The 26,685-nt window shown below is 45.3% G+C and overlaps 1 protein-coding gene across 2 annotated transcripts; it reads left to right on the forward strand.

Annotated features, from left to right (window-relative positions):
• Window positions 1-1,569: 1,569 nt before the first annotated feature.
• On the forward strand, window positions 1,570-14,534 carry SELENOS (selenoprotein S). Of its 2 annotated transcripts, none has more exons than XM_082198882.1 (6): window positions 1,570-1,723; window positions 5,376-5,504; window positions 7,061-7,167; window positions 9,959-10,048; window positions 10,353-10,431; window positions 12,780-14,534. In XM_082198882.1, the coding sequence occupies exons 1-6, from the start codon at window positions 1,651-1,653 to the stop codon at window positions 12,857-12,859; spliced, it is 558 nt and encodes a 185-aa protein (XP_082055008.1). In that variant the 5' UTR covers window positions 1,570-1,650; the 3' UTR covers window positions 12,860-14,534. The 2 variants fall into 2 exon arrangements, with proteins under 2 accessions (XP_082055008.1, XP_082055009.1); XM_082198883.1 differs by having other exon boundaries at window positions 10,356-10,431.
• Window positions 14,535-26,685: the final 12,151 nt, after the last annotated feature.

Genomic DNA, 26,685 nt, shown 5'->3' on the forward strand with positions numbered 1-26,685 from the left:
GCAGCTGCCCCCCCCAAATCGAGTAAATCAATAAAAATACTTACCTGAGGTTCTCTCCCCCTAACATGAAACTTGCCTCCCCCATAAATCCTGGCTACGCCCGTGCTTCCTCCCCCAAAATCTTAGGAGCCAGCTCCTAGGGGCCGACGTCCCCCCATAAAATATTTGAGGGGGCCGCCCCCCCCCAAAGTTGGTAGGCAGTGCCATTCAAATAGGGCGTGCGTGTGCCGTGTTATGTGATCGATTATGCGGTGTGGGCTTGCCTGCTTCCACTCCACCCCTTCCCCCCAATATTTCTTTCAAGTTGCCCCCCTTGCCCAACATGCTACCCTCCAGGCGCTGAACTACAATTCCCGCGAGCGGCGAGCTAATCAGCATGGGAGTTGCGGTTCAAAGCTTTCAGGGGCGCCAGGTTGCCGAAGGCCGGCCTGGATTGACCCGGCTGCGCCCCTGCTGCTGCTGCTTCGCAGAATTTGGGAGGGTTGAAGGTGTTTTTTTTAAAGAAAAAATACAATCAAGTGCTATTTCAGTTTTATGCAGTAAGTATGTCGCAAACATACTTCCCAGTAGTGATGTATGGAAGTGAGAGCTGGACCATAAAGAAGGCTGATCGCCGAAGAATTGATGCTTTTGAATTATGGTTCCAGTTACAGATAGGTAGCCGTGTTGGTCTGCCATAGTCAAAATAAAAAAATTCCTTCCAGTAGCACCTTAAAGACCAACTAAGTTAGTTCTTGGTATGAGCTTTCGTGTGCATGCACTTCTGTGTATCTGAAGAAGTGTGCATGCACACGAAAGCTCATACCAATAACTAACTTAGTTGGTCTTTAAGGTGCTACTGGAAGGAATTTTTTTATTTTGAATTATGGTGCTGGAGGAGACTCTTGAGAGTCCCATGGACTGCAAGAAGATCAAACCTCTCCATTCTGAAGGAAATCAGCCCTGAGCGCTCACTGGAAGGACAGATCCTGAAGCTGAGGCTCCAATACTTTGGCTACCTCATGAGAAGAGAAGACTCCCTGGAAAAGACCCTGATGTTGGGAAAGATGGAGGGCACAAGGAGAAGGGGACGACAGAGGACGAGATGGTTGGACAGTGTTCTTGAAGCTACCAGCATGAGTTTGACCAAGCTGCGGGAGGCAGTGGAAGACAGGAGTGCCTGGCGTGCTCTGGTCCATGGGGTCAGAAGAGTCGGACAAGACTAAACGACTAAACATCAACAACATGTCGGAAGCGCCGCAGCCAGAGTTTTTGCAAAGGCTTTGTGCTGCTTTCCGTGCAGGTCTCCTCTGGAGTAAGCCCCGCTCCCTGCCATAGACCTTACTCCCGAGCAAAGCGCGCCGCGCGATGGCTGCCTTCGTTTTCAAAACTTTGCCCCGTCATCTTAACTTTCGCTCCTCCCCCTTCTCCGGATTGGCCGTAGCTCCTCCCTCCTGTCGCCTCCACTTTCCTCGAGGAGCACCGTTTTCCCCCTCCTGTCTCCTCCTGATTGGCTTAAGCTTCTCCACGCCCTCATTGGCTCGGAACTGGAGTTCTGAGCTGCGGTTTTTTTCATTGGACAGTTAACGAAAGGGGCGTGGTGATTACAGCTAAGAGGACCCGGATGTTGCCGGGGAGGCGGGTCAGTTGCAGTTCCGGGTCTGCTGCGAGATGGATTTGGGGGCAGCGCAAGAGGAGAAGCCGCCCCTGGAGCGGGAAGGGGTCCAGTTCCTTCAGCAGACAGGTGAGGGGGTCTCGGGGGGGGGAGGGGATTAGCATATGGCTTTCTTGAGGCGGAGGGGCCAGGAAGCGGCCCTCGAAGAGCCTCCATTTTCAGGAATAGCCTACCTTAAAGCTGTCAGGTGCTATCTGGGGGCAAAGTAGAGGGCTCGTCGTTGTTTATCGGTGTTAAATCGCCTGCCTGTCGATCTGTAGAGGAGCAGCTGCGTTTTGTGGCACCTTTTCAAAAGGCAGGTGGATTTATAGGTCTTCTCAACGGCCTAATCTCGCAATCTGTCACAGGGGGAGGGCTGTAGCTGTCAGTGGTAGAGCCTCTGCTTCGCGTGCAGAAGGTGCCCTCCATCTCCCAAGCAAGCTTGTGAGAGAATTCTTGTCTGAAATCCCAGCGCAGTGAACACAGGTCTGGATGGGCCAACAATGGTCTGACTTTTTGTAAGGCAGCTTCCTAAAGCCTAAATAAAAACTGGTTTGCTGGCTGGCTTGCTGTGGTGTTCTAAGCGCTCCGTGGAGGTTTGCAAAGGTTTACAATTGGATAGATATGATACAGGAGGGGAAAGGAATGGAGAGGGAGGAGGAAAGCGAGGGAATGCAGGTACAAGTAGAGCAGGCATCCCCAACCTTCGGCCCTCCAGATGTTTTGGACTACAATTCCCATCATCCCTGACCACTGGTCCTGTTAGCTAAGGATCCTGGGAGTTGTAGGCCAAAACATCTGCAGGTTGGGGATGCCTGAAGTAGAGCAATGCTAATTCCTAATCCTGTATGCGGGGGTGGGGGTGGGTTAGGATGTGGCAGAAGTCTCCATTGCACCTGCTGGAATCATGGGCAAGCAATATGGCAACCTCCAATATGGATGGTTCTGCTGTACTAGCTTGGATGTAACGCTGCAAAAAACACCAAAGTAGTTGCCACCGCTAGCACCTCACAGGGTTGTTGTAGGGTTTAAATGAGGAGGGGGAGAACCATGTATAACACCTCGATACATGCAGTATCAAGCAACCTGTAGGTTCTTCCGCCTCTGTTTTTTTTATTTTTGGTATACTAAGTATTTGTTTAGTTTATATCTTTGGTTAATGGGATTTTGCGTTCCCAGGCAATCCCCCATCCAGGCTCAGATGAGACCTAGACAAAAGTGCCACATCATGTACTGTGTGTCACATGTACTGTGTAATATGGCATTGTACCTATGGCCTACTTTTCAGCCAAGGGTGGCTCTCAAAGTGACATGCAGCAATCTACAAATGGCACCTTACAGTGGCTACGATTTGTTATGTTTATGATTTATTTGCTTTGTTCATATTAAGGGCTGGAGCCAACACTGGGCATGTGGCGTTCTGCTCATGCAGTGGGACTTCCCCTTCCTCTCCTCTCCCTGCATAGTTTCAAAATATGCTCCAGGCATTCCACCATCTCTCTGGGGTAGATTTTGGGGTAGGGAGCAGGGTTTACAGAGGAGAGTAGTGGAAAGTTCCCTTGCGCAAGTGGAAGTCTGCGCTAGCAGAACAGCGCTTTGTATCATGCTTTGTATAGCTGTCTAAAACAATTGACCAGTTTTATTTTCCCTGCCTCTCGGATGAGATTCTTGCCTTTAATCTGTTTGATAACTTGCAACTGCATTCAGGTGTTCTAGATCACTCACATGATAAAGGAGAGCAGGCTAAATTCACCCCACCTTCTACACGTCAGAGAAAACTTTTGCAAGGGCCTTTTGTACTCATAAGGGAACGCTGTGCATTTTAGACTCCTGGTTTTTTAGCAAACTAAATGTTTCTTGTGGGGGGAACATGCAGAGCAGGCTCCTCACTTCAGAAGCTATCTCTCCAGTTTGTGGATTAGGTGTGTGGAACTAGCATGCTTATCATCCTTGTTCTAGACTAATTTCTAGCTGCTGTTTTTCTTTCTTCCCACCCCCCTTTTTTGAGTCCCAGTGAGTAGGGAGTTCATGGTTTTGTGTTTTTTGTGTTTATTAATGTTATGCTATGACACTTTGTAGCCAAGATGGCTGGAATTCATGTTTAAAAAGTAGGATAAAAATGTTGAAAGCAAAATAATTTATTTCATTTATGAATTTGCTTCCTATGAAGTATTTCAAAGTGACTTCACAATACCGTAAAATTATATTCAAAACTATTGCATATCTAAAAATGGGGTGTATCCAATGTAGCACTAAGTGAAAGTCACTTAGCTAGTTGCTCCACTGGTGAAACATTGCTGCACAAAAGAACGCAGGAGTAGATGACTGCTAAATATGTTGCACAATAGCTTGTGCTGTCTGTTCTGCAGCATTAAAACTCACCTATTCTCTAATACAGTGGTGCCCCGCAAGACGAATGCCTCGCAAGACGGAAAACCCGCTAGACGAAAGGGTTTTCCGTTTTTGAGCTGCTTCGCAAGACTATTTTCCCTATGGGCTTGCTTTGCAAGACGAAAACGTCTTGCGAGTGTTCCGATTTCCCCCCCGCTCCCCCCCACTTTTTATAAGCCACTAAGCCGCTAATAGCCTTTTAGCCGCTAATCCGCTAAGCCGCTAATAGCCGCTAAACCGCTAATAGCGCTAATCCGCTAAGCCGCTAATAGGGTTGCTTAGCAAGACGAAAAAACCGCTAGACGAAGAGACTTGCAGAACGGATTAATTTTGTCTTGCGAGGCACCACTGTACAAGAGGACCTGCACTACAGACAGTGTTGGCTACAGCTCAGTTAGAACTAGTGCATGTATAAGAATCTTGACTTATAAGGCTTTTTTGGAAGAGGAAACAGACACAAAGAACTATAGAGATGTCACTTTTCTGATATGTAACAAGAGGAAGCTCCAATGGGTAAATACCACCACATAATGTGTTGAATAGACCTACTGATATGATGGTATCTGCAAGTTGCCCTCTCCTGCAGAACGCAGTGATCAGTTGGGTATTGAATGTTTGAAGCTATCTTTGAGTTATACTGCGATTGAGTCAGTCAGGAATTTATTAAAGTCACCTGAGCAGGAGGCAAACTAGAAATTGCACAATGTCACATGAGTGAATGCCTTGGCTGTTTCTGCTCAGGTGTGTGCCACCACCACCCCTCTGAAGCAGATCTTGGTGGTGTGCAGGAGGCTGCAGGCAGAGCTGCTGACTCCTTCCCACCAACTGTATCTGTTCAAATTTCGAACGGGACACTTTGGGTTTTGGCCAAAATTGCAGCCTCAAATCAGTTGTAAAAAATGACCAAAGAGCTGACTTACTTCTGTGTAACAAAATTATTTGTCCCCTTGAGGAAGATGCTTGAAACTTCTCTAAAGAAGCTCAGGAAACTGTCTCATGAAAGAATATAGTAAGTGTTAATAATAATGATTTTATTAATTAATACCCCACCCATCTGGCTGGGTTTTTCCAGCTACTCTGGCCGGCTTACAGAATATATAAAACATAATAAAGCATCAAACATTTAAAAAACTTCCCGATGCAGGGAAGTTCTCTAACCCCCAGTAACTACAAGAGTACACAAGAGACTGTGTGCCTCTTGAATGGTTGCTGGTCTTCACTTCCCATCCTTATCCAATGGACATGCTGATGGGGACAGATGAGAGTTCATCAGCATCGTATGGGCATTACGTTGGCTCCTGCTGCCCTTCAGCCAAGCCTAATTATTGTATCTGTTTGTGTTCTCTTCCAGTGGGCTCACTTTTTGCAGACTATGGGTGGTACATCCTCCTCAGTTCCGTTGCGATCTATCTGCTTATACAAAAGCTCTCGCGAAGCTTTCGAGGCAAGACGCAGCCCCGCTTGGATGCAGCAGCTGTTGGTTTGTATGGGATTGGGAGAGGATGTGTTGTCTTGCACTGTTTTGCCATACAGAGTGACTTACACACATGCCATAATACTTCACACAGCTAAATCTGTGTGCACAGCTTACGTGTGACACACACGCAGGCCATAGTTTCTCCTCCTAATGATATTCATGAATGAGCTGGGATATAAGGGCTAAGGTATCCTGGACCTGGAACAGCTTGGATCCAGGGTGTCTTAAGGACCATTTGAATGAATGACATCCCAGCTCATTCACTAAGACCATCCAGAGCAGCACTGTTAGTTGTTCCCATCACAGAGGTCTGATGGACCACAACGAGAAGGCAGGCATCTAGTGTGCCTATTCTCCCCAACCTAACAGCTGATATGCAGGGTAGCACAGCAGCTGTTTTCCTCCGTAGCTTCCGGCCTCCAGCCAGCCCCAGAGCTTCAATTCTAGTTGTATATATTTTTGGATACAGTATTTTTAGTATGGATTGAAGAGAAAGCGGCAGAGAGGGTGTTTTAATGGTGTTTAAAGGGTGCTTCCCACTTTACACAATTTTGCTTATGCACATGGGGACCCGGAACCCTGGTGTAAAGTGGGGAGTCACCTGTATCTTCCTGGCACACCTGGGCCTGGGTTCGTGTTTTGCCCCTTCAGCCAGGTGATTCTTTGGAGGGTCCCCAAACCCTCCTTCTGTAGGAAGGGGACCCAGGAGGTTTTCAGAAGTGTGCAGAAGCAATGCCCCTGTTCTCTAGACAGCAGTCGGCATCTGGTCTCCCTCCAAGCTTTGTTAACGAAACAAACATCTGAAAGGGCCAGGAGTGACTCTGCAATTAGTGAATTGTGGATTTCAGTTTGACTATTCAGGTGAACCAGTCAAAATAATGCAGAGGGGGTTAACTAATTAATTCTGGATGGTATTGCGGGGAAAGTTAGCTAAGTTGGGATTGGCTTATATTGGGAACGATTGGATCAATCCATCAACCTCTGGTGGATGATTTAGAAGGGTCCGGCATCGCTTTCACTGTGCATTTTGTGCCAGTATCCATACTCAGCAGAGTTATATCTCAACACAGCTCCTGCCCCGGAATCGTCTTTGGGGTTGAAGGTACACACAGTAGGCAATAAACACTCATGGACACCATAAAGATTCAGTCAAGTGTCGAGGTTTACTTGACAGGCATAAAAGCATATTGGTGGCAAATATACACAGACATTCACCACTGCCGTGGTCAAGGCATGCTTAGAGTCCAACAAGAGTCCAAGCCTCTCTGTCGTCTTCTCTCACCGCAAGACGCAAGCAAGAGACACAACAAATTCCACAGAACCATTGTTATCAGTACTTCCTGTCCCACTCTGCATGTACAAAGAACAGTTCCCATGAAAAATGTCCTTGCACAGAGAAAACAATCTCAGCCTTATGTTGCTTCTTGAAACTTCTCTGTTTCTGGAAAAAATGTTTCTCTCTCACACAGAGGATATCCAACAGGATGAAAGTAGTTTGAGCCTCTTTGGACTACTTTGTGATCTCAGCTTTTGATAACTCTTTTCTGTGATTGGTTTAGAACCCGATGCTGTGGTGAGACGACAGGAAGCTCTGCTCGCAGCCCGTCTGCGCATGCAAGAAGAGTTGAATGAGCAAGCAGAAAAATTCAAAGAAAAACAGAAGAAGGTAATGCTGTTTGAGCCAGGTGGCCTTGTGTTTGACAGTCAAACAGATGTTTGGTAAAACTATGCTGACTCATGGGCCTGCCAACTCCTTGCATTCCAGGGAAAATCAGCACCCTACCCTGTGTTGGCCTTTTGTGTACTCCTTCCCTCCTGCGGGGGAAAAGAACTGGTGAACCGTTTGAGTGCAGTCTCTCGCTGCCCAGCCAAGCTACTTTAGCTTGCCCAAGAATGAGTGATTCAGGTTATGTGGCCATGGCGAGAACTGCATGCAAAGGCAGTGGCACTGACCACATCCAGCATGGTAGGGCAAATGCCGTGGACCCCAAGAAGTCCACTAGAGTGGACATCAGGTTTTGAAATTTAGGGGTGGGGGAGGAAATAATTGTAAGTGTGTGGTGCTGAAAGGAAAAACTCCAGGCAGGATCCCTGCAGTGGCTACCGTCTCTGCCCCTCTTCCTCTCTGCCCTGGTGCCTCTGGATCCCACCCTCGAATGTATAGATGCCACATTGGGGGCCCAAGGCATTTGAGGAAAGTAGATGGTGGCTAGTGATGCTATTCCTTTCAGGGCTAGGGGTGGGGGAAGTTGTGCTGGCCTTGATGAGTGCATCACTCGTGTGCCTGTGGCTGTTTTGAGGAGCCTGTCTCTCCAAATCATGCCCCAGAAAGCTTACTGGGCCTGGTGGCAATCATCCTGGATAACTTGCTCCCTTTCAAGAGCCCAGCCCTGAAAGGAGTAGCACTGCAGTGAATGGCTGCAGTGGCCTCTCCGTGCCATTTGTGCCTGCTCCTTCCTGCTCCTACTGCCCACTTAGCATTTCTAAGCCTGCTCAAATGAAGGCGGGACAGTCTGGTTTTGCTCGGTACTTTTCCCCTGTAGCCGAGAGAAGGGACACTCTGCCACCAGACTGAGGCTCTTACTGGATTGAGAGTTCTCCTTTGAATGCAACAGCAGGGGAGTTCCCTGTGTCTTTAAAAGATGTTGACTGGTGTTTGTTTTAACTTTTTAAGACCTATCATTTTATAGACCTTGCATATTAGCTATTCAGCCTGTATCTAGGTAATGCCCTGTGAGGATACTTTCTGGAAAACAAGCTCCACTGCCACAAAAGCAAAACTCTGCATGGCGTCGTCAAACAACTCTGTACCTTCTTAGGTAGCAGATGTTGCAATTAAGCATTGGCTCTCTAGGACCTGGTTGCAGATTTTTCTGTTTCTGTCTGCCTAAACCAGGCTTGCACACCTTATGACCCAATCAGCTGTTTGTTGTGGCTTCCCAGGTCCCTTATCATCAAGTCTCAGGCTTGCAATTGAGAGAGGAGGCTGATCCAAGGTCTGCCATGGCTGGCGAGCTGTGCTTGCTTAATTTAATAAGGTTTATATGCAGCATGATCAACTGAAAATAAAACTCTTAAGCACTTTGATAGTATAAAATATAAGAATACAGTGATGCATCAACAGACATTAAAAACAAGGTGACAATATACATTTATAGAAATGTAGATCAAATCAATAGTATTTAAAAAACAAATATACATGATAAGATTTACATTTATTGAGTTGTTGTTGTTTAGTCATTTAGTCGTGTCATATTCTTCGTGACCCCATCGACCAGAGCATGCCAGGCACTTCTGTCTTTCACTGCCTCCCGCAGTTTGGTCAAACTCCTGCTGGTAGCTTCGAGAATACTATCCAACCATCTCGTCCTCTGTCGTCCCCTACTCCTTGTGCCCTCCATCTTTCCCAACATCAGGGTCTTTTCCAGGGAGTCTGCTCTTCTCATGAGGTGGCCAAAGTATTGGAGCCTCAGCTTCACAATCTGTCCTTCCAGTGAGCACTCAGGGCTGATTTCCTTCAGAATGGATAGGTTTGATCTTCTTGCAGTCCGTGGGACTCTCAAGAGTCTCCTCCAGCACCATAATTCAAAAGCATCAATTCTTCGGCGATCAGCTTTCTTTATGGTCCAGCTTTCACTTCCATACATCACTACTGGGAAAACCATAGCTTTAACTATACGGACCTTTGTTGGCAAGGTGATGTCTCTAGGTTTGTCATTGCTTTTCTCCCAAGAAGCAGGCGTCTTTTAATTTCATGGCTGCTGTCACCATCTGCAGTGATCATGGAGCCCAAGAAAGTAAAATCTCTCGCTGCCTCTATTTCTTCCCCTTCTATTTGCCAGGAGGTGATGGGACCAGTGGCCATGATCTTCGTTTTTTTGATGTTGAGCTTCAGACCATATTTTGCACTCTCCTCTTTTACCATCAGTAAAAGGTTCTTTAATTCCTCCTCACTTTCTGCCATCAAGGTTGTGTCATTTGCATATCTGAGGTTGTTGATATTTCTTCCGGCAATCTTAATTCCAGCTAGGGATTCATCCAGCCCAGCCTTTCACATGATGAATTCTGCATATAAGTTAAATAAGCAGGGAGACAATATACAGCCTTGTCGTACTCCTTTCTTTATTTCTCCTACTTTATTGAGTAGGATTGCTTAAATAAAAAAAAGGTTGGGGTGTTTTTTAGCAGGAATGGAAAACAGTACAGTGAAGACACCGGCCTCTTATCAGTAGGCAGGAAGCTCCAGAGATTAGCTACTGCCACATTCCTTGCAACTGCAGAATGAATGTTACATGGTGCTGATAAAAGTGCCAATTCTGCAGATCAAAGCAGTTGAGTTGGCACATGCTAGATGCACATTCAGTTAGGTGGCTTATTCAAGTTGGTGTAGGTCTGAACTACATTTTGTTATCAGGCTTTTTAAAATAATCTAAAATAAATCTGTTGTTTCTCCTTAGGCTGAAGAAGAGAAGAGAAGGCAGAAGATTGTCATGTGGGAAAGCATGCAGGAAGGCAAAAGTTACAAGGAGACCCTGAAACAGAATCAGGTTGGTTTGGTCTTTTGGGAAGGGAGGGACAAATATACAGTGGTACCTCGATTTTTGAACGTAATCCGTTCTGGAAGACTTCGATTTCCAAAACTTTTGAAAGCCAAGGCTCAAATGGTGGTTTGCAAATTCAGTAGAGAAAATTGAAAATAAACTCAGCGGAAGCCGTTCGGCATTAACTTCCAGGTTTTCAGCGTTCAAAAATCGAAATGTTCGACTTCCAAGACGTTTGAAAACCGAGGTACCACTGCTTTCAGAATTGAGAATGAGCTAAAATTGCTGAATTAACTCTTCCTCTAAACAGCAGGAACCTGAGTCTGGAGCATCTGCAGCGGCTGCTGCCCCAAAGCCAAAACCCAACAGGAAACCTTTGCGAGGTGCTGGTAAGTTCCAAGTCTGTTTAACAGCAAACAAGGTTTTGGGTCTCACACTTAGTTCTGTCCTCCTGCCGGGCTGTGACTGGTTCAACACAGCTGCATGCACCTTAATGGGGAAAGTATCTGCTGATGGGGAGGTCCCGCCTAGGCCTAGGCCTATGCCTTGCAGTGTTCACAACACATTGGAACAAGTTTTGCTTTGTCATAAGAAGAGCCCTACCAGATCAGACCATTGGGCATCTTCTCCAACATGCTGTTCTCACAGTGGTCCACTAGATGACCATAGGAAGTAGGGCCTGAGCAAACAGCGCTCTCTCCCCCACGTACGATTCTCTGCAACTGGTATTCAGAGGCAATGCTCAGCTTAGTGGCCTAACTCAGCACAGGCTAGTTTCCTGTGCCCTGAATCAGCTTTACCAATGGGAATTGTTGTAGACCATAAGAACATAAACACACTGCTGGATTTGACCAAAGGCTCAGATGCGCATGTGAAGCCCAGGTGCAGGACCTGAGTGCAATAACCTTCTCCCCTCTTGTGATTCTCAGCAAGCATTACTGCCTCCAACCATGGAGGTGGAGCATAGCCAGCATGACTAGGAGCCATTGATCGCTTTATTCTCCACAAATTTTTCTAATCCTCTTGTAAACCGTCCAAGTTGGCAACCATCACTACATTTTGTGGGAGCAAATTCAATTGTTTAACCATGCACCTTGTAAAGTACTTTCTTTGTCCAGATTTCTTGTGCAGAGGGATTATTATTATTATTATTACTACTACTACTACTACTACTATTAATTTGTAGACTGACCTTCATCTCATCAACTCATTCCGGGACAGTTTCCAGCATAAAATACAATAAATTCAAGTGCATATACCATTGATTAAAAATATCAATTAATGAGAATACTAATTTAGCCTAAACAGAGCCTCACATGGCTATGCTAGTATTCATACATGTATATACAGGCAAACCTGATTCTGTGTTACCAATTACTAAGTTGGAGGTCACCATTATATCCTTTTTTAAAAAACAACAACAACCCCAGACCTCTTTTTATTGTTTAAATCAGATTACAAATCAACATATGCAAACATGAAATGGAACGTATAATTTCAAGAACCATTCAAAGTGTTTGAGCCAGTGCTTTCTTGAGTTAATGGAGGATGGAAACCATGCTCTTTGGTTGCAGCGTATTGAATAAACACGAACCAATTCATAGAGAATGTGTCTTCTGTAGTTTGATTACTTCTGGTCCGAATGTGATGGAGTAGTAGTTTCTCCATGAGGGACAGGCTCCAGCTTTGACCATGGCAGTGCTAAAAAACAAGTCAGCTTCCAATGTTCTTCTTGCAGTGAGTTTGGGTGCAATTAGTAAAGAGGAGATCCCGTTTGGGATTTGGCAAAAGGTTTTGTCCCATTTTACTCACGATTTCTATGATCCAGTTCACACCAGCACTTTTAATTGGTCAAGCTTTTAATTGGTTGATCTTGCTTAATAAGTAGGACAATATGTAGCAATAGCAGACTATCTTTTGGAGGTTTTCATATACCCAGATTAAAACTAGCACAGATGGGGCGTTGTCCCAAATGTTAACCCATGCAGTGGGAGAGCTCACCTAAATCATGTTCCCAACAAGTCCTTAAAACATCATAAGAGCCAGCCTTATTTGATTCCAAGATACAGTATATCCAGGATATATTCCCTTTGTCATGAACATTTATTTTATTTTTTTGGCACTATTGAAAGTTACAAAGGGGAATAATGAGTGTTGACTTGACTCTCACTTCATTCAGTGTAATAAAATGAAGTATTTTATAGGCCTGTAGCCTCAAGTGCTGCTATTTTGTCTGTGATGGCGCACCTGTCAGTGGAACTGAATTCTCATAAAACTAACACGTGATATAAAGGGAGACTTTTCCCCACCCCCTAAATTGTTGAAATCTATTGATATAGTAGAAAAGTGAGTGGAACGTAGTTGTGCCTTGGATCCCAAATGCCTTGGTACTCTTCTGTTTGGGCTCCTGAATGCCGCAAACGTGGAAGTGAGTGTTCCGGTTTGCGAATGTTCTTTGGAACCTGAACGTCGGTCGGGGCTTCTGATTGGCTGCAGGAGCTTCCTGCAGCCAATCAGAAGCCGTGCTTTGGTTTCCGAATGTTTTGGAAGTTGAACGGACTTCTGGAATGGATTCCATTTGACTTCTGCGGCACCACTATAATTGGTTTCAAAAGTGAGGTTAGAGCCAAATGTCTGGACCACATTTTCAAGTCACTCAAGAGACTGCGCTGTAACTCCCTTTCTTTTCCTTGAACAGTCATGCTACGGTTTCTCTCTTGCTTCTCTCTTCTCCCAGGTTACAACCCCCTCTCTGGAGAAGGTGGCGGGACTTGCTCGTGGAGACCAGGGCGCCGCGGGCCCTCCTCGGGTGGATGAGGCTAATTCTGCCGGTGCTGTCCATCGACACCGGCAGGCATTAACTTAACTCCACAACTGTGGCTGTCTGTGGGCTGCTTGGCACAGGGACTTTGGGTGGGGGCTGTTTTTAGCACTGTAACAGGTGGGATTCAGCTACTGAATCCTGTCTGCAGAAGCCCTGAGCAGGTACTTTTAGTTTGCACATTGGGGCATTCTTCCCTCTCTTCCCTCCTTGTGCCCCTTGAAATTGGCTAGGGGGAGGGGTCAGGAGAACCATAGGAACAGCGCATGGGGGGTGGGGAGATCATTGCATCTGGGAAGCAAAAATGCTAGCATTGAGTGGAGGAGCGCAACGTTGAATTTCCAAAACATTTTAATGTAGCCAAGCTGCCCAAAATAAATTGTGAGCGTTGACAAAAAGCAATGCTCGCGGGACGGGGGCGGACAGTTCCTTTCCTTTCCCAGAGGCCTGGTGGCCATGGCTTTGCACTTTAGTCTGGATGACGGGCTTTTCTTTTGAGACGCCTTTTCTGTGAAATGGGGATGTTGCCCATTCTGCCTTGCAAGAGGGCTTGTCAAAGACCTCATAAAGGCACGTTAAAATATGAAAATCACACAACTTTAACATATGCCAAATTAGAATATATGGTACTTATATAGACCAAGGACAGGAACAAACCACAAATGAAATTAACAAGATAGTCTTTTATGGGTCTCTTGCAGTTTAAAAGAGATTCAGCACCAGTTTCCATTATTATTCCATAACAAGGCCGAATACAATTTGAATATTATTCCTGGGTATTTTTAATAGGTTGAGAGTAAATAATCTATTATGATCATCTCTGTCAAAGTTGCATACAAAAGCCCCAAGCATGTGTTAATGTTTCTGTTGCTCCATCTCTCCTATGTAAACAAGGAAAGTATTGTGTGAGAAACACATGAAACCAGCCTTCCCAATCCTGATGCACTCCAGGTTTTCTGACTCCAACTCCCATTCAGCCCCAGCCATCACAGCCAATTGTCAGGGCTGATGGGAGTTGTAGTCCAGCAACATCCAGAGGTCCACAGGTTCCCCAGCCCTGCCTTTGGGAGTTTTCAACGTCCACAGTTATGGATGCGATTGTCCCTGTACCAGGCAGCCTTGAATGATGCAGTCCTTATAAATGGTGAACGTACCACTAATGGCTGCTGAAACTAGACAGCAAGTGGAGAGTTTTTGCCATTTCCTCTTTTTATGTTCTCTGCTTTGTATGACAAATATATATATACTGTAAATAACATTACAGCAATTTCTGTAGCTTTTTTCTATAGAGAAGTATGTATTCTAGCTTAATAGATGTGTCTCAAGCAAGTAAATTGGTTGTGTGTGGCTTTTCCTGAAGATCTTCCTTCCCCGCCCCTCCCTCCCCGCTCAAAATATTGCTAATTAATAAATATTATTTATATAGTGCTAGCAGCGTACAGGAGTCTTTGCAGAGAAGCATAAGGGAGGGGAAGAAACATACCCAGAACAAAGCAGGTCTTGCTAAGGGAGCTTAGCTTGCAACCCAAAATTTTGCTGGAGAGGAGGATATTATCTGCATATGTTTGAAATACTTTGGACTCCTTCTTTGACAAAAAGGAGAAATAAAAGAGGCTTGCAAGCAGTGCAGAAATAAAGACTACCATGTAAATAAAACAATTGGAAACGAAACACGAAGCTAGGGCTGTAGTCCTTGTACATGGGGGAAAGCCAATATGGTGCTCTCTTGATGTTGGCTGGATTACTAACTCCTATTAGCCCTAACCATTGGCCTTGAAAGCCAGGGCTGGTGGGTCTTGGGAGTCCACATCTTGAGGAGGAAATCATGTTGGTGGCTACTGCTGTACACACTTAACTTGGGAGTAAGCCCCGTTGAGTGTTGGCATTATGTAGGATTGCCCTGTAAAGTACAGCAGACTAAAACAAGTCGTGGGAAGAACTCACGAGAAACTATCTTCAGCAGCAGTCCCCAAGTCTGCCACTGATGTGATCCTCTCAAAAGCAAGTTCCATTCATCTCAATGGAACTTATTCAGAGAATCAGAGAACTGTGGTGTCGGAAGAGACACCAAGGGTCACCTAGTCCCAGCCCTCTGCAATGCAGGAATCACAAGTAAAGAATCCCTCATCAATTTTTGCAAAAATTTATTTAATCATATTTTCAATAATAATAACCACAAAAAACACATGCAACAAAAACCGCAACAACACTAATAATTCAATTTAACATTTCATATTTGAGTACTGATATACCTATGACTACACCTTTTTAACAATATTTCCCCACCTCTCATCCCCCTACTTCCCACCACCATCTGCCTTATCGCTTAAAGATTCCTTCCAGATTCCTTTATATTTCTCCATTCTTAATTTGCGTCGACATGCAATTTGTTCATATGTGGCTAGTCTGCCCATATTGTCAATCCATGTTCTCCATGGAATCTTTTTGCGGCTCTTCCAATTCATCAGAACAAGTTTTTTTGCTTCTAATATGGCACGGTACATCCATTTTTTGAACCCCTCATCAATGGCCATCCAGCCTCTGTTTAAAATCTTCCAAAGAAGGAGAGTCCGTCACCTTCCAAGGTCGTCCGTTCTGCCGTCAAACAGCTCTTCCCGACAGAAAGCCTTGCCTAATATTTACTCTGAATCTTCTTTGTAATTTGAATCCCATCAGTTTGGGTGCTAACCTCTGGAGCTGCAGAAAGGTGAGTAGAGGATTGCAGCCCTGCTGTGGCTGTGCAGGCTAACACACATCTCCGTGGGTGAAAACAGTTGCAAAAGGCTCTTGCTGCTTATCAAAAAACGTTTCTCAGGCCGAAGCCTTGACCAAAGCTCCTTCCTGGAAGGCGGATTTAATTAACATGGAAAGATTTTTATCCTGCACTTAGCTGCTCTGCAAAGGAGTCTTAATTTATTAAAGTTAGGGCCCAGGTGACATGTTTTTTTAAACATGGGGAGGATTTTTTTTTTGTGGGATCCTTTTTTATGCCAAGTTACATATGCCAACTTTTACTCATGCTGCGATCTACAGAAATAAACCAGAGAAACAGTTTTTGATTTGGTTTAAACCCCCCCCCCCCCGTTACACCAGTGGTGAGAGCACACTGGAGGCAAAGTTAGCAGGAGTGTGTACACAGCCCAAATGCTTTGAAAAGATTGGGCAAGTCAGCTTAAAGCAGTGGTGGCCAAACTTGACCCTCCAGCTGTTTTGGGACTACAACTCCCATCATCCAGAGCTAGCAGGACCCAGTGGTCAGGGATGATGGGAATTGTAGTCCCCAAACAGCAGGAGGGCCAAGTTTGGCCATCACTGGCTTAAAGGTTTCAGCTGAGCACTTGCTTGTCCCTGGGTCAGTGGTTCCTCCCTTGGGTTGTAGTCAAAAATCAAGAATACACTGGATGGTGTGATCCTGTTAGAATTGCATGGCTGGCAGATGAACAGCATAAGAGTTGAGAGCTGCACTTCCAGGTCCTCTTTAAAAAGCCTGAATTGAGCGACGGTGTGTGAAATGTTGGCTGAGTGCCGTGCAGCTGGAGGGACATTTCCCCTCAAGACTTTGCGAAAGCAAATCACTCCTGGATTTTGGAATGGGAATGGAAAATCTTAGCAGAGAGGGATCTAGAAGCTGCACAATGAGTAAGGCAAAGTGGGACAAGCTCTGCGCCAGCTTCAGTAAAGCATAAAGTTACTGCTCACCGCAGCCAAGCTGTGGGCTTGCCCTTACTGTAACTGGCTTTATGGGGAGGGCTGCTTTGCATGCAGAAGGTCTCGGGTTCAATTCCTGGCAGCTCCCAAGAAGGATGTCCCCTGGAAAGCTGCTGTGTAGATTGTCCTGAGATACGTGGATGGCCTCAGGATAAGCCAGGGCACGAGAACCAGCTTTTTGGTTCATCTCTGCATTGGCAGGTTTCGGCTTCAGTTGACAGACCCTTGCCAAACCCAAGCACTTGCACAGCCTCACCTGACTCAGACAATAGAGAGAAATAGCCCAAAAACAGCACTATCGGTGCGCAAGGGAGGAGGTAACAGCAGGCTTGCAGGGAGGGGGAAGGGGAGCCAAGTTTTGCAGAGGGACATGTGTGTGTTTTCTTTTGGGTGGGGTCGTGGTGGAGGTGACCCAAAGCAGCTGAATGAAGGCACAGCAGAGTGGAAGTAGAGTGCTGATGGTGGAAGGTGGAAGTCTGGTGGTGTGTGTGTGTGTAGAATTGGACGGAATGGAACATCCTGCAAGAGGGTATAGCTCACGGGGCTGAGCAGATGCACTCCACGCTGCAACAGTTTGTTGAACGTGCCACTTCTTGTTCTGCATTTGGATGATCTCTCTGAGATTCCTGAGGATTCAATGGGGGGGGGGGTTAGGGAATATGGCCTTTCATGCCTCTCCACTGCCCCTGGACCTCTGCCCGTGCCACACCCCTCACTAGCCCTGCTTCACACGCCCAACTGTTTTTCATAGAATTGTAGAGCTGAAAGGGACCCAAGGGTCATCAACCCCCTGGAATGTGTCCCCGAACACGGATCGTGCTTCTTGATTGTTGGGATGGAGGATCAAGAGGGCTCTGTGAGTGTCCATGGAGAAACTAGCCTACTGTACAAAGGTAAAATTTGCTTCTGTCGCTCTTCTCACTTTTCCTTCTGTCCCCTTCCCATGGCTGGAAGGTTGCAAATGTGGCTCTCTGGCTGAAAAAAGGTTGCCCACTTCTGGCTTAATGCAATAAGGCACACATGCACTCTGGGATGGGCTGACTTCAGATATAGAGCAGCAGCAACACACCACCCCCAGGTATCAGAAGTCACTGATTTAGTTTATCTCTCTTGTCTCAAAAAGAGAAACGTCTGTGGCCTTCGCTCTCGGCTCGCATGTGCCTCTCTGTGTGACACCCTCTGGAGGGCAGCATCGGTCTGGATTTTGAATGAGCCGCTCTACACATCTCCACAATGGCTCATCCAAGGATATGATTAATATTTGCCTGACAAGATGAAGTGGGGATGCTTTTAAACATCTGGAAATCTGCAAGGAGCCAGGAGGTGTCTGTGCTGCCCAGGGAGAGAGAAAAAGAGAGTTGTTGGAAATAATTCTACCCCAGACAAATGCTCCTGCTTGCCCAGTTTAGTTTTTCCACGATGACTCTGTTACCTTGAATATGGAAAAGGGTGTATTCCCCACACCCACCCTGATTGCGTGGTTCTGATGGGCTGGTTGGGGTGCCCACTTGCAAAATGGCAATTTCAGGCCTACTTTGGCTTCAATAACTATGAATTAGCTTCATAACATGGTTCCTTCCAGACACTGTTGAACTTCCAATGCCAGTCAACTCCATCAGGGATTAATGTATAGGTGTCCACATACATTTGGAGGGCACCATATTGGCTAACCTGGGACTAGGTGGTCTACAAGATGTCTCAAATTCCATGGTTCTGATCTATATCTGTTACTTAACTGCATACCTGCCCACATTTCTTCAATGAAAATAGGGATATCTATTCTATTCAATGATAATAATCATAACAGATAATAGATAATAATTTTATTATTTACACCCCACTCATCTGATTGGGTTGCCCGAGCCACTCTGTGGCTTCCGACATATATAAAAACATAATAAAACATTAAACGTTTAAAAATACAGGGCTGCCTTCAGATGTCTTCTAAAAGTTGTATAGTTACTTATTTCCTTGGCTCAGGGATTGCATAACTCCGCACCCTCCAACATTCCTCCAATGAAAATAGGAATATTCTAAGGAAAAGTAGGATATTCTGGGATCAAATCAGAAACGGGGCGGCTTCTGAAAGTTCTGACTGTCCCTGGAAAATAGGGACACTTTGGAGGATCTGTAACTGTAATTAGGACTCTCTTTACATTAGAGAACTTTTAGGTGATGGCTTGCCTTTTCATGCTTGATTGATGGCATTCAAATAAAACTGCACATTGCCAAATCCTCCCCAGAAGCGCCTTTTTGAGATGCTGAAGGAATGTAAGGTAATTTCAAAACTGTGCACTTCTATAGACGTCTGCTCAGAAGTGAGCCCCACTGAGGTTAGTTGAGCTTACTTCCTGGAGAGCTGCTGCCAGTCCGTGCAGATAGTACTGAGCTAGATGGTTCAATGATCTGACTCAGTATAAGGCAGCTTCCTATGTTCCAAGATTTGAGGCAAACTGCTAACTAAGGGCTGGGCCTATGTCTCCCCAGGTATTGTTGGACCACAACTCCCATCATCCCTAAACATTGGCAGGAGTTTATGGGTGCTGGAGACCAACAACTGGAGGACCACAGCTTCCTCACCCCTGTGTTAATCCATCACCTTTATGTGAAGATGTGAGGGGTTTAATCTGGACCATCCTGTGTGGCAGCAACATGTTTTCCTACTTTTTTATTTTAAAGGCTTTGTATTTTAAAAAGAGAGAGAAAGATGCCAGCCTACCACTATTAGAAGTCCATTTGTTGATACTGCAACACACAGAAGTAGGCTTGACAAAAAGAACACACTTTAAGCCCCAAGTATTAAAATTTCCTTCAGTAAATGGAAGTTGTCCCCTGCAATTAATCACCTAGAGGTTTAATTGATTCATCTACTTAAAACTGTCTATGAGATGTTGTGTAATTAAAATTGCTTATTGACTAGAAATGAGCTTAAGTGTGTGCATGTGTATGTGCACATGTGTGTGTGTGTGTGCACATGTCTATCTCACTGTGGTGAAAAAAAGCCTTTCTCTGTGTCATTGCTTCTTATGAACCACCTTATATCAAGCCATGCACTTGGTCCACCTAACCCAGGCCCCATTCACGCCACCCATTTAAAACACTATGAGGCCACCTTAAACAGCCATGGCTTCCCCCAAAGAATTCTGGGAAGCTGTGAGGAAACCGTTATTCCCCCTCACATAACTACAATTCCCAGAGTGGTTTAGCAATCCCTCTTCCCAGGAAACATGGGGAACTGTAGCTCTGTGAGGGGAATTGGTGCCTCTCAGCAACTCCCAGCACCCTTAACAAACCATACTTCCCAGGAACCTTCCCAGCCGCGGCTGCCTTAAGCAGCATCATAGTTCTTTAAACGAATTGTGTGAATGTGGCCCCAGACTGGTAGCAACTCTTCAGGGCCTCAGACAGTGTAGTCCTTCACATCATCTGTAATTCACAATTCTTTTTGACTGCAATAACAAGGACTGAATTGGGAACCTTCTGTATGAAAAGCACACTCTACTCAGCTATGTCACCTCCCCTTAAAATTTCCTGTCATGGAACCCAAGGAGGATGAGATCCAGCTCCATTCTTGACAGGGTCATTGATATAATGCCCTCCATAGACCCCTTCCTGCTGCTTGTACCATCCTCAAGTGGTGTTGCAACAATGAGCCACCATTTTATATTCCCCATAGTGCCTCAGGTACCCTAGTAAAGAGCCATTTAAAAACCCCTTAATGCCCCAGAGTGGTGCTCTAGTGCATTGTGGGAAATTTTAAATGTCAGTGTGTAGTTGGTGTCTGTTGACTAAGAAGCCTAGGCAATCTTTCAAGGGTGCCATGTACCCTATGAATCCCTGACCAGGTCTTTCATGGAGTGTGAAGCTTTTGAGACCACGTTCTTCTCCTTGCTTGACACCAACCACATTTAGGCTGCTCTGTTCTTTTTATCCTAAGGATTTGGAAAGCCACTCTCTCTCCCTGTTGCAGTGCTAAGCCACTTGGAGCCTTGTAGCTCTGTAGCCAGAGTGCTGCTTTTCACCCATATTCACCTTTGAAAAGTTGGATGGTAACAGAATCATAGTGGAATACAGCTGGTGGCATGCTGCGTCCCCACCCCTTCTGCTGCATGCTATTTTAAGGTTTTGGAAGGAAATAAATAATATACACTATGGGCAAAAAAACCCCGAAGTCACAAGAAGCCTTTGGCGCAGTGACAGCTCTATCCATCAGTGTCTTGTGCTGCTTCTGATCTCATTTCGTTTTCAAAAGCAATGATTCCCCACAATGCACTCCAGCTGGGGGCAGTTCGAATTGAAAAGTCCAGGGCTTCGTTATGTATTTGTTTGCCTAGGGAAATGTAGGCACGTGTACAGCAAGCCCCATTTCTTTTTCTTCACCCCTTTCCTGTCCTCTCTTCATCCCCTCCGGCTGCCACCATTGTCAAGTAAAATAAGGCAGCTCTGACAGCTGGGTTGTTTTTTTTCCTACGGGAAGGAGCCAGCGGGTCATGCGGCAATGCCCAGCCACTTCCTTCGTTGCATCAAAAACCACACTGGCTCCTGGCTTTTCCTGTCAGAAAATGCTTGTGATTTTAGGATATGTCATCTTTCCCTGGAATCAGGAGAGGTTTCTTCTTCTTCTTCTCTTTAATATTGATTTAGCCCCTGGTTTGAATTATACTGCCTTTTGAAATATACGCAGATGCACTTGCCACATCTCTCTCACAGCTTGTGAGGAGAGAGGAAAACTTGCTCGGAGCTCTTTGACTCAGGAGGCTGGAAAATAATAATAATAATAATAATAAAAGTGTTCTTTTCCCATTTGCTACAACCTCATCTGCCCCTCGTGGCAATACAAGGGTGTTCCTGGCAGTCTAAAGCCCTGGCTGAGGGTTTGCTACAGCATATTGACTTCTTCAATTCATTGCTAACCTTTAGGTTCATTTGGATTTAGCTTCTACCCATTGTTTTCAGTTCTTTCTCACCAGCTGGAGGATCTCTAAGCTATTTCCACTGAAGTTCCTGGACTTTGGGGTTATAAAGGCAGTAATCTGGCTGGCCAGACTGTGAGCAAGTCAAGATACCAATTAAATGTCCCAGGTCCAATCCCCAGGTAGGGCAGGGAAAGCCTCCTGGTGTCTAAAATCCCGGAGAGCTGTTTGTGGTCAGTGTTGACAACACCGAGTGAGATTGAGCAATGGGTCTGACTCAGTATAAGGCAGCCTGTGTTCCTGTCTCCTTAATTGTAGTCCATCACATCCCTCAGGAACAGCAAACAGGAAGCTGTCCTGGTCCAGCAAAAATTTGGACGTGGTTTCTGCATAGAATAGTCGTACCTGCAAAAGAGGGAGAGGAGAGCACTATCATGGGAGCCTGGCAGCGTCCTTCTCACTGTTAAAATGTTGCTCAAGTTTCTCTGTTTTTAAAATACTCGCCAACCTTTTCTGCAAACCTAGCCGTCTGACTTGCACCATGCAGGCCTAGCTTCATTTCTGGGTGACGGCTTTCATTTTTGTTAATGTAAAAAAGCATTTTAAAAAAAGAATTGGTTGGCTATTCTCTTTCTGAGACTCAGGAACAAACGGGACCTTGTAGCTGGCAGGGAAAAGTGTGATGCTTGAATGGAAACTTTGGCCTCATATTCACAGAGAGGGCCAGCCCAGAGGCTGTACCACTTCGGACTGTAGGTGGGGAATGCTCCTCCATATAATAAACTCTCTGCAAACAGAAATCTAGCCTGTCAGGGAGTAGAAATTCTAATCCTAGCTTGCTTCCTGATGTGCTGTTTTTCTTTGCAGGGGGGAATGTTTTTGTGTGGAGCGAGCATTCAATCAGGCAAATTGAGATGACTGAATATTTTGTTTCATCCACATTTTTTAAGCAAACAAACCTGATCCACACTCCCCAGACTAACACACAGATTGGAATGCAGTAATTCTTCAGTTTTTCTGATTCAATTCTCAACCCAATAAATGTACCCAAACTGCATTATTTTAGGTAAAATGTGTATTTTTAGGGGGAAGGTGGACAAAATGCATATTTTAGAGGAGGTGTCCCCCAAATGCATTTTTTGTGGGGGGAAATTGTACAAAAATAATGGGGGAAATTGTTATGCATTTTAATTTTGTTTCAAAAAGTCAACTGTAAAGATCAACAATAGATCAACAATAGAACCAACTGCAACATGGTTCGTGTACAGTAAGTACACATACCAGGAATAAAAAATGTTCTGTGGTCAAAAAAAGCCAGCAGACTGATGTGGAAGTGAACATAAAGAAGAGCCTGGCTGCTGGAACAGGCCAATCTAGTTCAGCATGCTGTTCTCACAGTGGCCAACCAGAGGCCTGTAGGAAGCCTGCAAGCAGGACTTGAGTACAGAAGTGCTCTCTCCACTTGCGGTTCTCAGAACCTTGTATTCAGAGATATATATCTCCTTCAATACTGGAAGGTAGTACACAGCTGTCATGGCCACCAATAGTCTTCTCCTCCATTTGCCTGTTCCTCTTTAAAGCCATCCAAGTTGGTGGCCCCCACTGTCTCCTCTGGTTTAATGATGGTTTACTGATGTGCTGCTCAAAGTACTGTCCTGAATCTTCCATCGTTCAGCCTCATTGAATGACCACAAGGACACAAGAGAGGAAGAAAAACTTGCCTCCGATTTCTCCCCGCCAATGACGCCATGAATAATTGTGTACCCTTCTGTTGCTGCTTGCTCACCGTTTATCTAAACTAGAAGTCCCAATATATGGGATTTACAAATGAACATATGTGAAAGTAATAGAGAGCGAAGACACGACTGCTCCATCTATCTTCTGCCCCACCCTCTGTCTGAAGCTCAGCCTAGACATAGGTTTACCAACTCAGGGGGAAAAATAGGCCTTGAGAGACTGTTGTTTGGAATGTCATCTGGTGTCTGACTCAGTATGACCTGGACACTGCTGTCCGTGCCATTATAAAATCTCTACCTACCAGCCTACCAAGCAATTAGACGAAGGAAGCTGCCCCATCACTCAGCATTCATTTTAGGAAGGTTTTGTAAGTCTTTGCCATACGATTCTAGGGCACGTCTTGTGCCACACGTCCTCATGGAAAAGTTGCATCTTAGCCCAATGCCTATTTTAAAGAGATGTTTTGCCATTTTGGCCTTGTGAGGGTTTTTTTTCAGGGAGCATTTGAGCTCTCTTTTATAACAGCACTCTGTTGGTCTCCTTCGGCCGAAAGAAAGTTGCCTGAACATTAAAACACTACTACTAAAAAAATATTGTATTATATAATAATGTAGCTTTGAGTGTTCCAAGTGCTTCCTGTGCAGTATCTTAGTCCTTACAACAACTCTGTAAGGCGGGGTGGAATTGAGGCTGAGAGATAACAACCTGCCTAAGGCAACAGAGTGAGTTGGCTATATTGGGTGACCAGGTGAGGTTTGCATTCAAGCACCGCAGCCTGAATTTCCAGTATTGAACTAGAAGCCACCGCTGGCTGTAATTCTCTGTGGGTGGGCAGAGGGGCTCTGTGGCTCTTCCTTTGTATCTGTTTAGTGACAAGAGTTCTGTTCTCCAATCTGTCCACCCATTCATCAATATGGCACCTTCATGGGGGTGCCATTCATATGGGGGAAACAGTGCAGGAGAAAAGGGTTAAACACCTTCACCCCCTGAACATCAGATCCCTCTTGTGCACCTCACCCTTGTAGCTGCTTTAATCTTTTTTTTTATGTGGGAAATTCTGTTCCTAAATTTCCTGGGGGGTCTCACATCTAGTTTAGCACAAAGCCCATTGCTCTGCGCCTGTTTTCTAGCTTGGAACCTCTCCTAAAATGCAAATCATTTATACTAAATAGTGATTTTAGTTCTCCAAGTACCAGTTCTTTTACAGGCAAAACTGTATGACCCATGCAAAACAGAATGGTAGCAGCAGGGCTAGGGGAACCTTGGGGTTTGCAGAAGTACAATGAATAATTTTTTGAAAGGGGAATTTTAGGGCTTACCTAAGGTCCTTCTGCTGCCAAAACTGTATCAGCCATGCAGAATAGGAAGACAGCAGTAGGCTCAGGGAGATCTTGAGTTTTTCAGAAGTACAATAAATTTCCAAATGGAAAATACTTAAGGGGGTACCCCTCTGTCCCTCAACCCCATAACCCAATGAGATCAGAACATACAGTACTTAGCAGACAACTGACTGACTGTTAGGGGGTGGGAACCGACTACTGGAAAGGGGGCAGCAGAATGCAGTGGACTGGCTGGAAGCAGACTACACTGCAAAATTTAGATGCAGCTCTCACTCCTCTTTCCTATTTTTAATAACAACAAGGAAATAATAGACTCTTTGACCATGTTGCAAGGGTGAAATAAAAATAAACATAGATTGGAAAGCCCTGTGGGAGACTGAGACAGCTTTGCTTGAACGTAGAAGTTGAGTCACATTATATAACAAAGTTGGTTTTCAGTGGATTTTACATCACATCCCCTGTGTGTGTCTCCAAGAGAGAGGCTGCTCTAGACAGCAACTTGGAAATGAAGCTGGAATGACAATGGTGTGCTTGTGTGTGTGTGTGTGTGTGTGTGTGTGTGTGAGAGAGAGAGAGAGAGAGAGAGAGGAGAGGAGAGTGTTGTGGATCTGCTCAAAGGACAGGAAGGCAGGCTACTGTTTTGAACACTCTTCTCTTTGCTGGGGTACACCGGTTGTGTGATTTTTCTTGAGCTAAACAAATGAAAGATGGCAAGGGACAGCCCTATAGCCATCTTTTATTCCAACGACTTTTTAAACTTTCTTGCAGGGTTTCACAAACTGCTCTACATTCAGAAAATACCCAAGTGATATGCAGAGATAGAATATGAAACACAATGCAGGTCATAAAACAATACTGAAACATAAAAACCAACAAGAATTTAAGAACTACAGAACTTTTTTTAAAAAAAAAGCATTTGAAGAGCTGTTCTGGGCCAAGTCTAATTTGAAAATGAAATGAAGAACTGTAGGAAGGGAGGTGAGCAGAGGCCTTGAAGTTGCCCAGGTTAGAAAGGCCTGGGGAGTAGATTGAGCAACATTCAACACAGGACACCTGGCCATTGTTTTCTTTTTCTTCTCCTTCTTCTTCTTCCCTGCTTCTGAGTCCCACCAACTGGTCTTCAGAGGTATACTGCCTTCAGCAGTAGTTGTAGAACAGTGTCATCATGGCAAGTAGCCATCAACATGCATTCTCCTTGAATGTATGCAATTTTCTTTTGAAGCCACCCAGGTTGGTGGCCCTCATTACCTCTTGTGGGAGTTGGACAAGATAAACTAGATGGGCCTTTGGCCTAATCCAGCAGAGCACTTAGCAACTCCACGTTTTCTTCTTTATTGTCTAGGTCAGCCTTTCTCAACCTTGGGTCCCCAGATGTTTTTGGCCTTCAACTCCCATCATCCCTGACCACTGGTCCTGTGAGCTAGGGATCATGGGAGTTGTAGGCCAAAAACATCTGGGGACCCAACGTTGAGAACCACTGGTCTAGATCATGGGTAGGCAAACTAAGGCCTGGGGGCCGGATCCGGCCCAAACGCCTTCTAAATCCGGCCTCTGGATGGTCTGGGAATCAGCATGTTTTTACATGAGTAGAATGTGTCCTTTTATTTAAAATGCATCTCTGTGTGGGGCATAGGAATTTGTTTATTTTTATTTTCCAAAATATAGTCTGCCCCCCCACAAGGTCTGAGGGACAGTGGACTGGCCCCTGCTGAAAAAGTTTGCTGACCCCTGGTCTAGGTAGCCTCTTAGCCAATCAGAAGGCTCTGCTAACCACCTATCTTGAATAAGCTTCAATGTTGACAGTCGATTTGCCATGATTGCTGGGGCTGATGGGAGTTGTCATTCAGAAATATCTGGAAGCCTAACACTGCTGTAATCCAAGACAGCTTTGTAAGGGGAAGGGAGGCCTATCAGAGGCTCAGGCTGCTGTACCCTATGCCCTTCTTTTGACTCACATTGACCATTGGTTGCTGACCAGGAACATAAGAACGTTATCATTCCTCCACATTGTAAACTTCAGATAAGAGTACTTCACTGATAAAATACTCAAACAGACCACTGGCTGCGTTTCAATGCCTTGGGTTCGGGTTGGGCTCAGGCACAAGTCTATTCAAGGAGCGGGAG

Source organism: Podarcis vaucheri (genome assembly GCF_965113315.1).
Source record: "Podarcis vaucheri genome assembly, chromosome: 14".
Classification (NCBI taxonomy): Eukaryota; Metazoa; Chordata; class Lepidosauria; order Squamata; family Lacertidae; genus Podarcis; species Podarcis vaucheri.

What these genes read in the sequence shown, in the direction of transcription:
- SELENOS (XM_082198882.1), top strand. Translation starts at nt 1,651, where the DNA reads ATGGATTTGGGGGCAGCGCAAGAGGAGAAGCCGCCCCTGGAGCGGGAA. An exon ending in TCAAAGAAAAACAGAAGAAG is followed by an intron (nt 7,168 to 9,958) that starts GTAATGCTGTTT and finishes GTTTCTCCTTAG; the next exon opens with GCTGAAGAAGAGAAGAGAAG. An exon ending in AGACCCTGAAACAGAATCAG is followed by an intron (nt 10,049 to 10,352) that starts GTTGGTTTGGTC and finishes TCCTCTAAACAG; the next exon opens with CAGGAACCTGAGTCTGGAGC.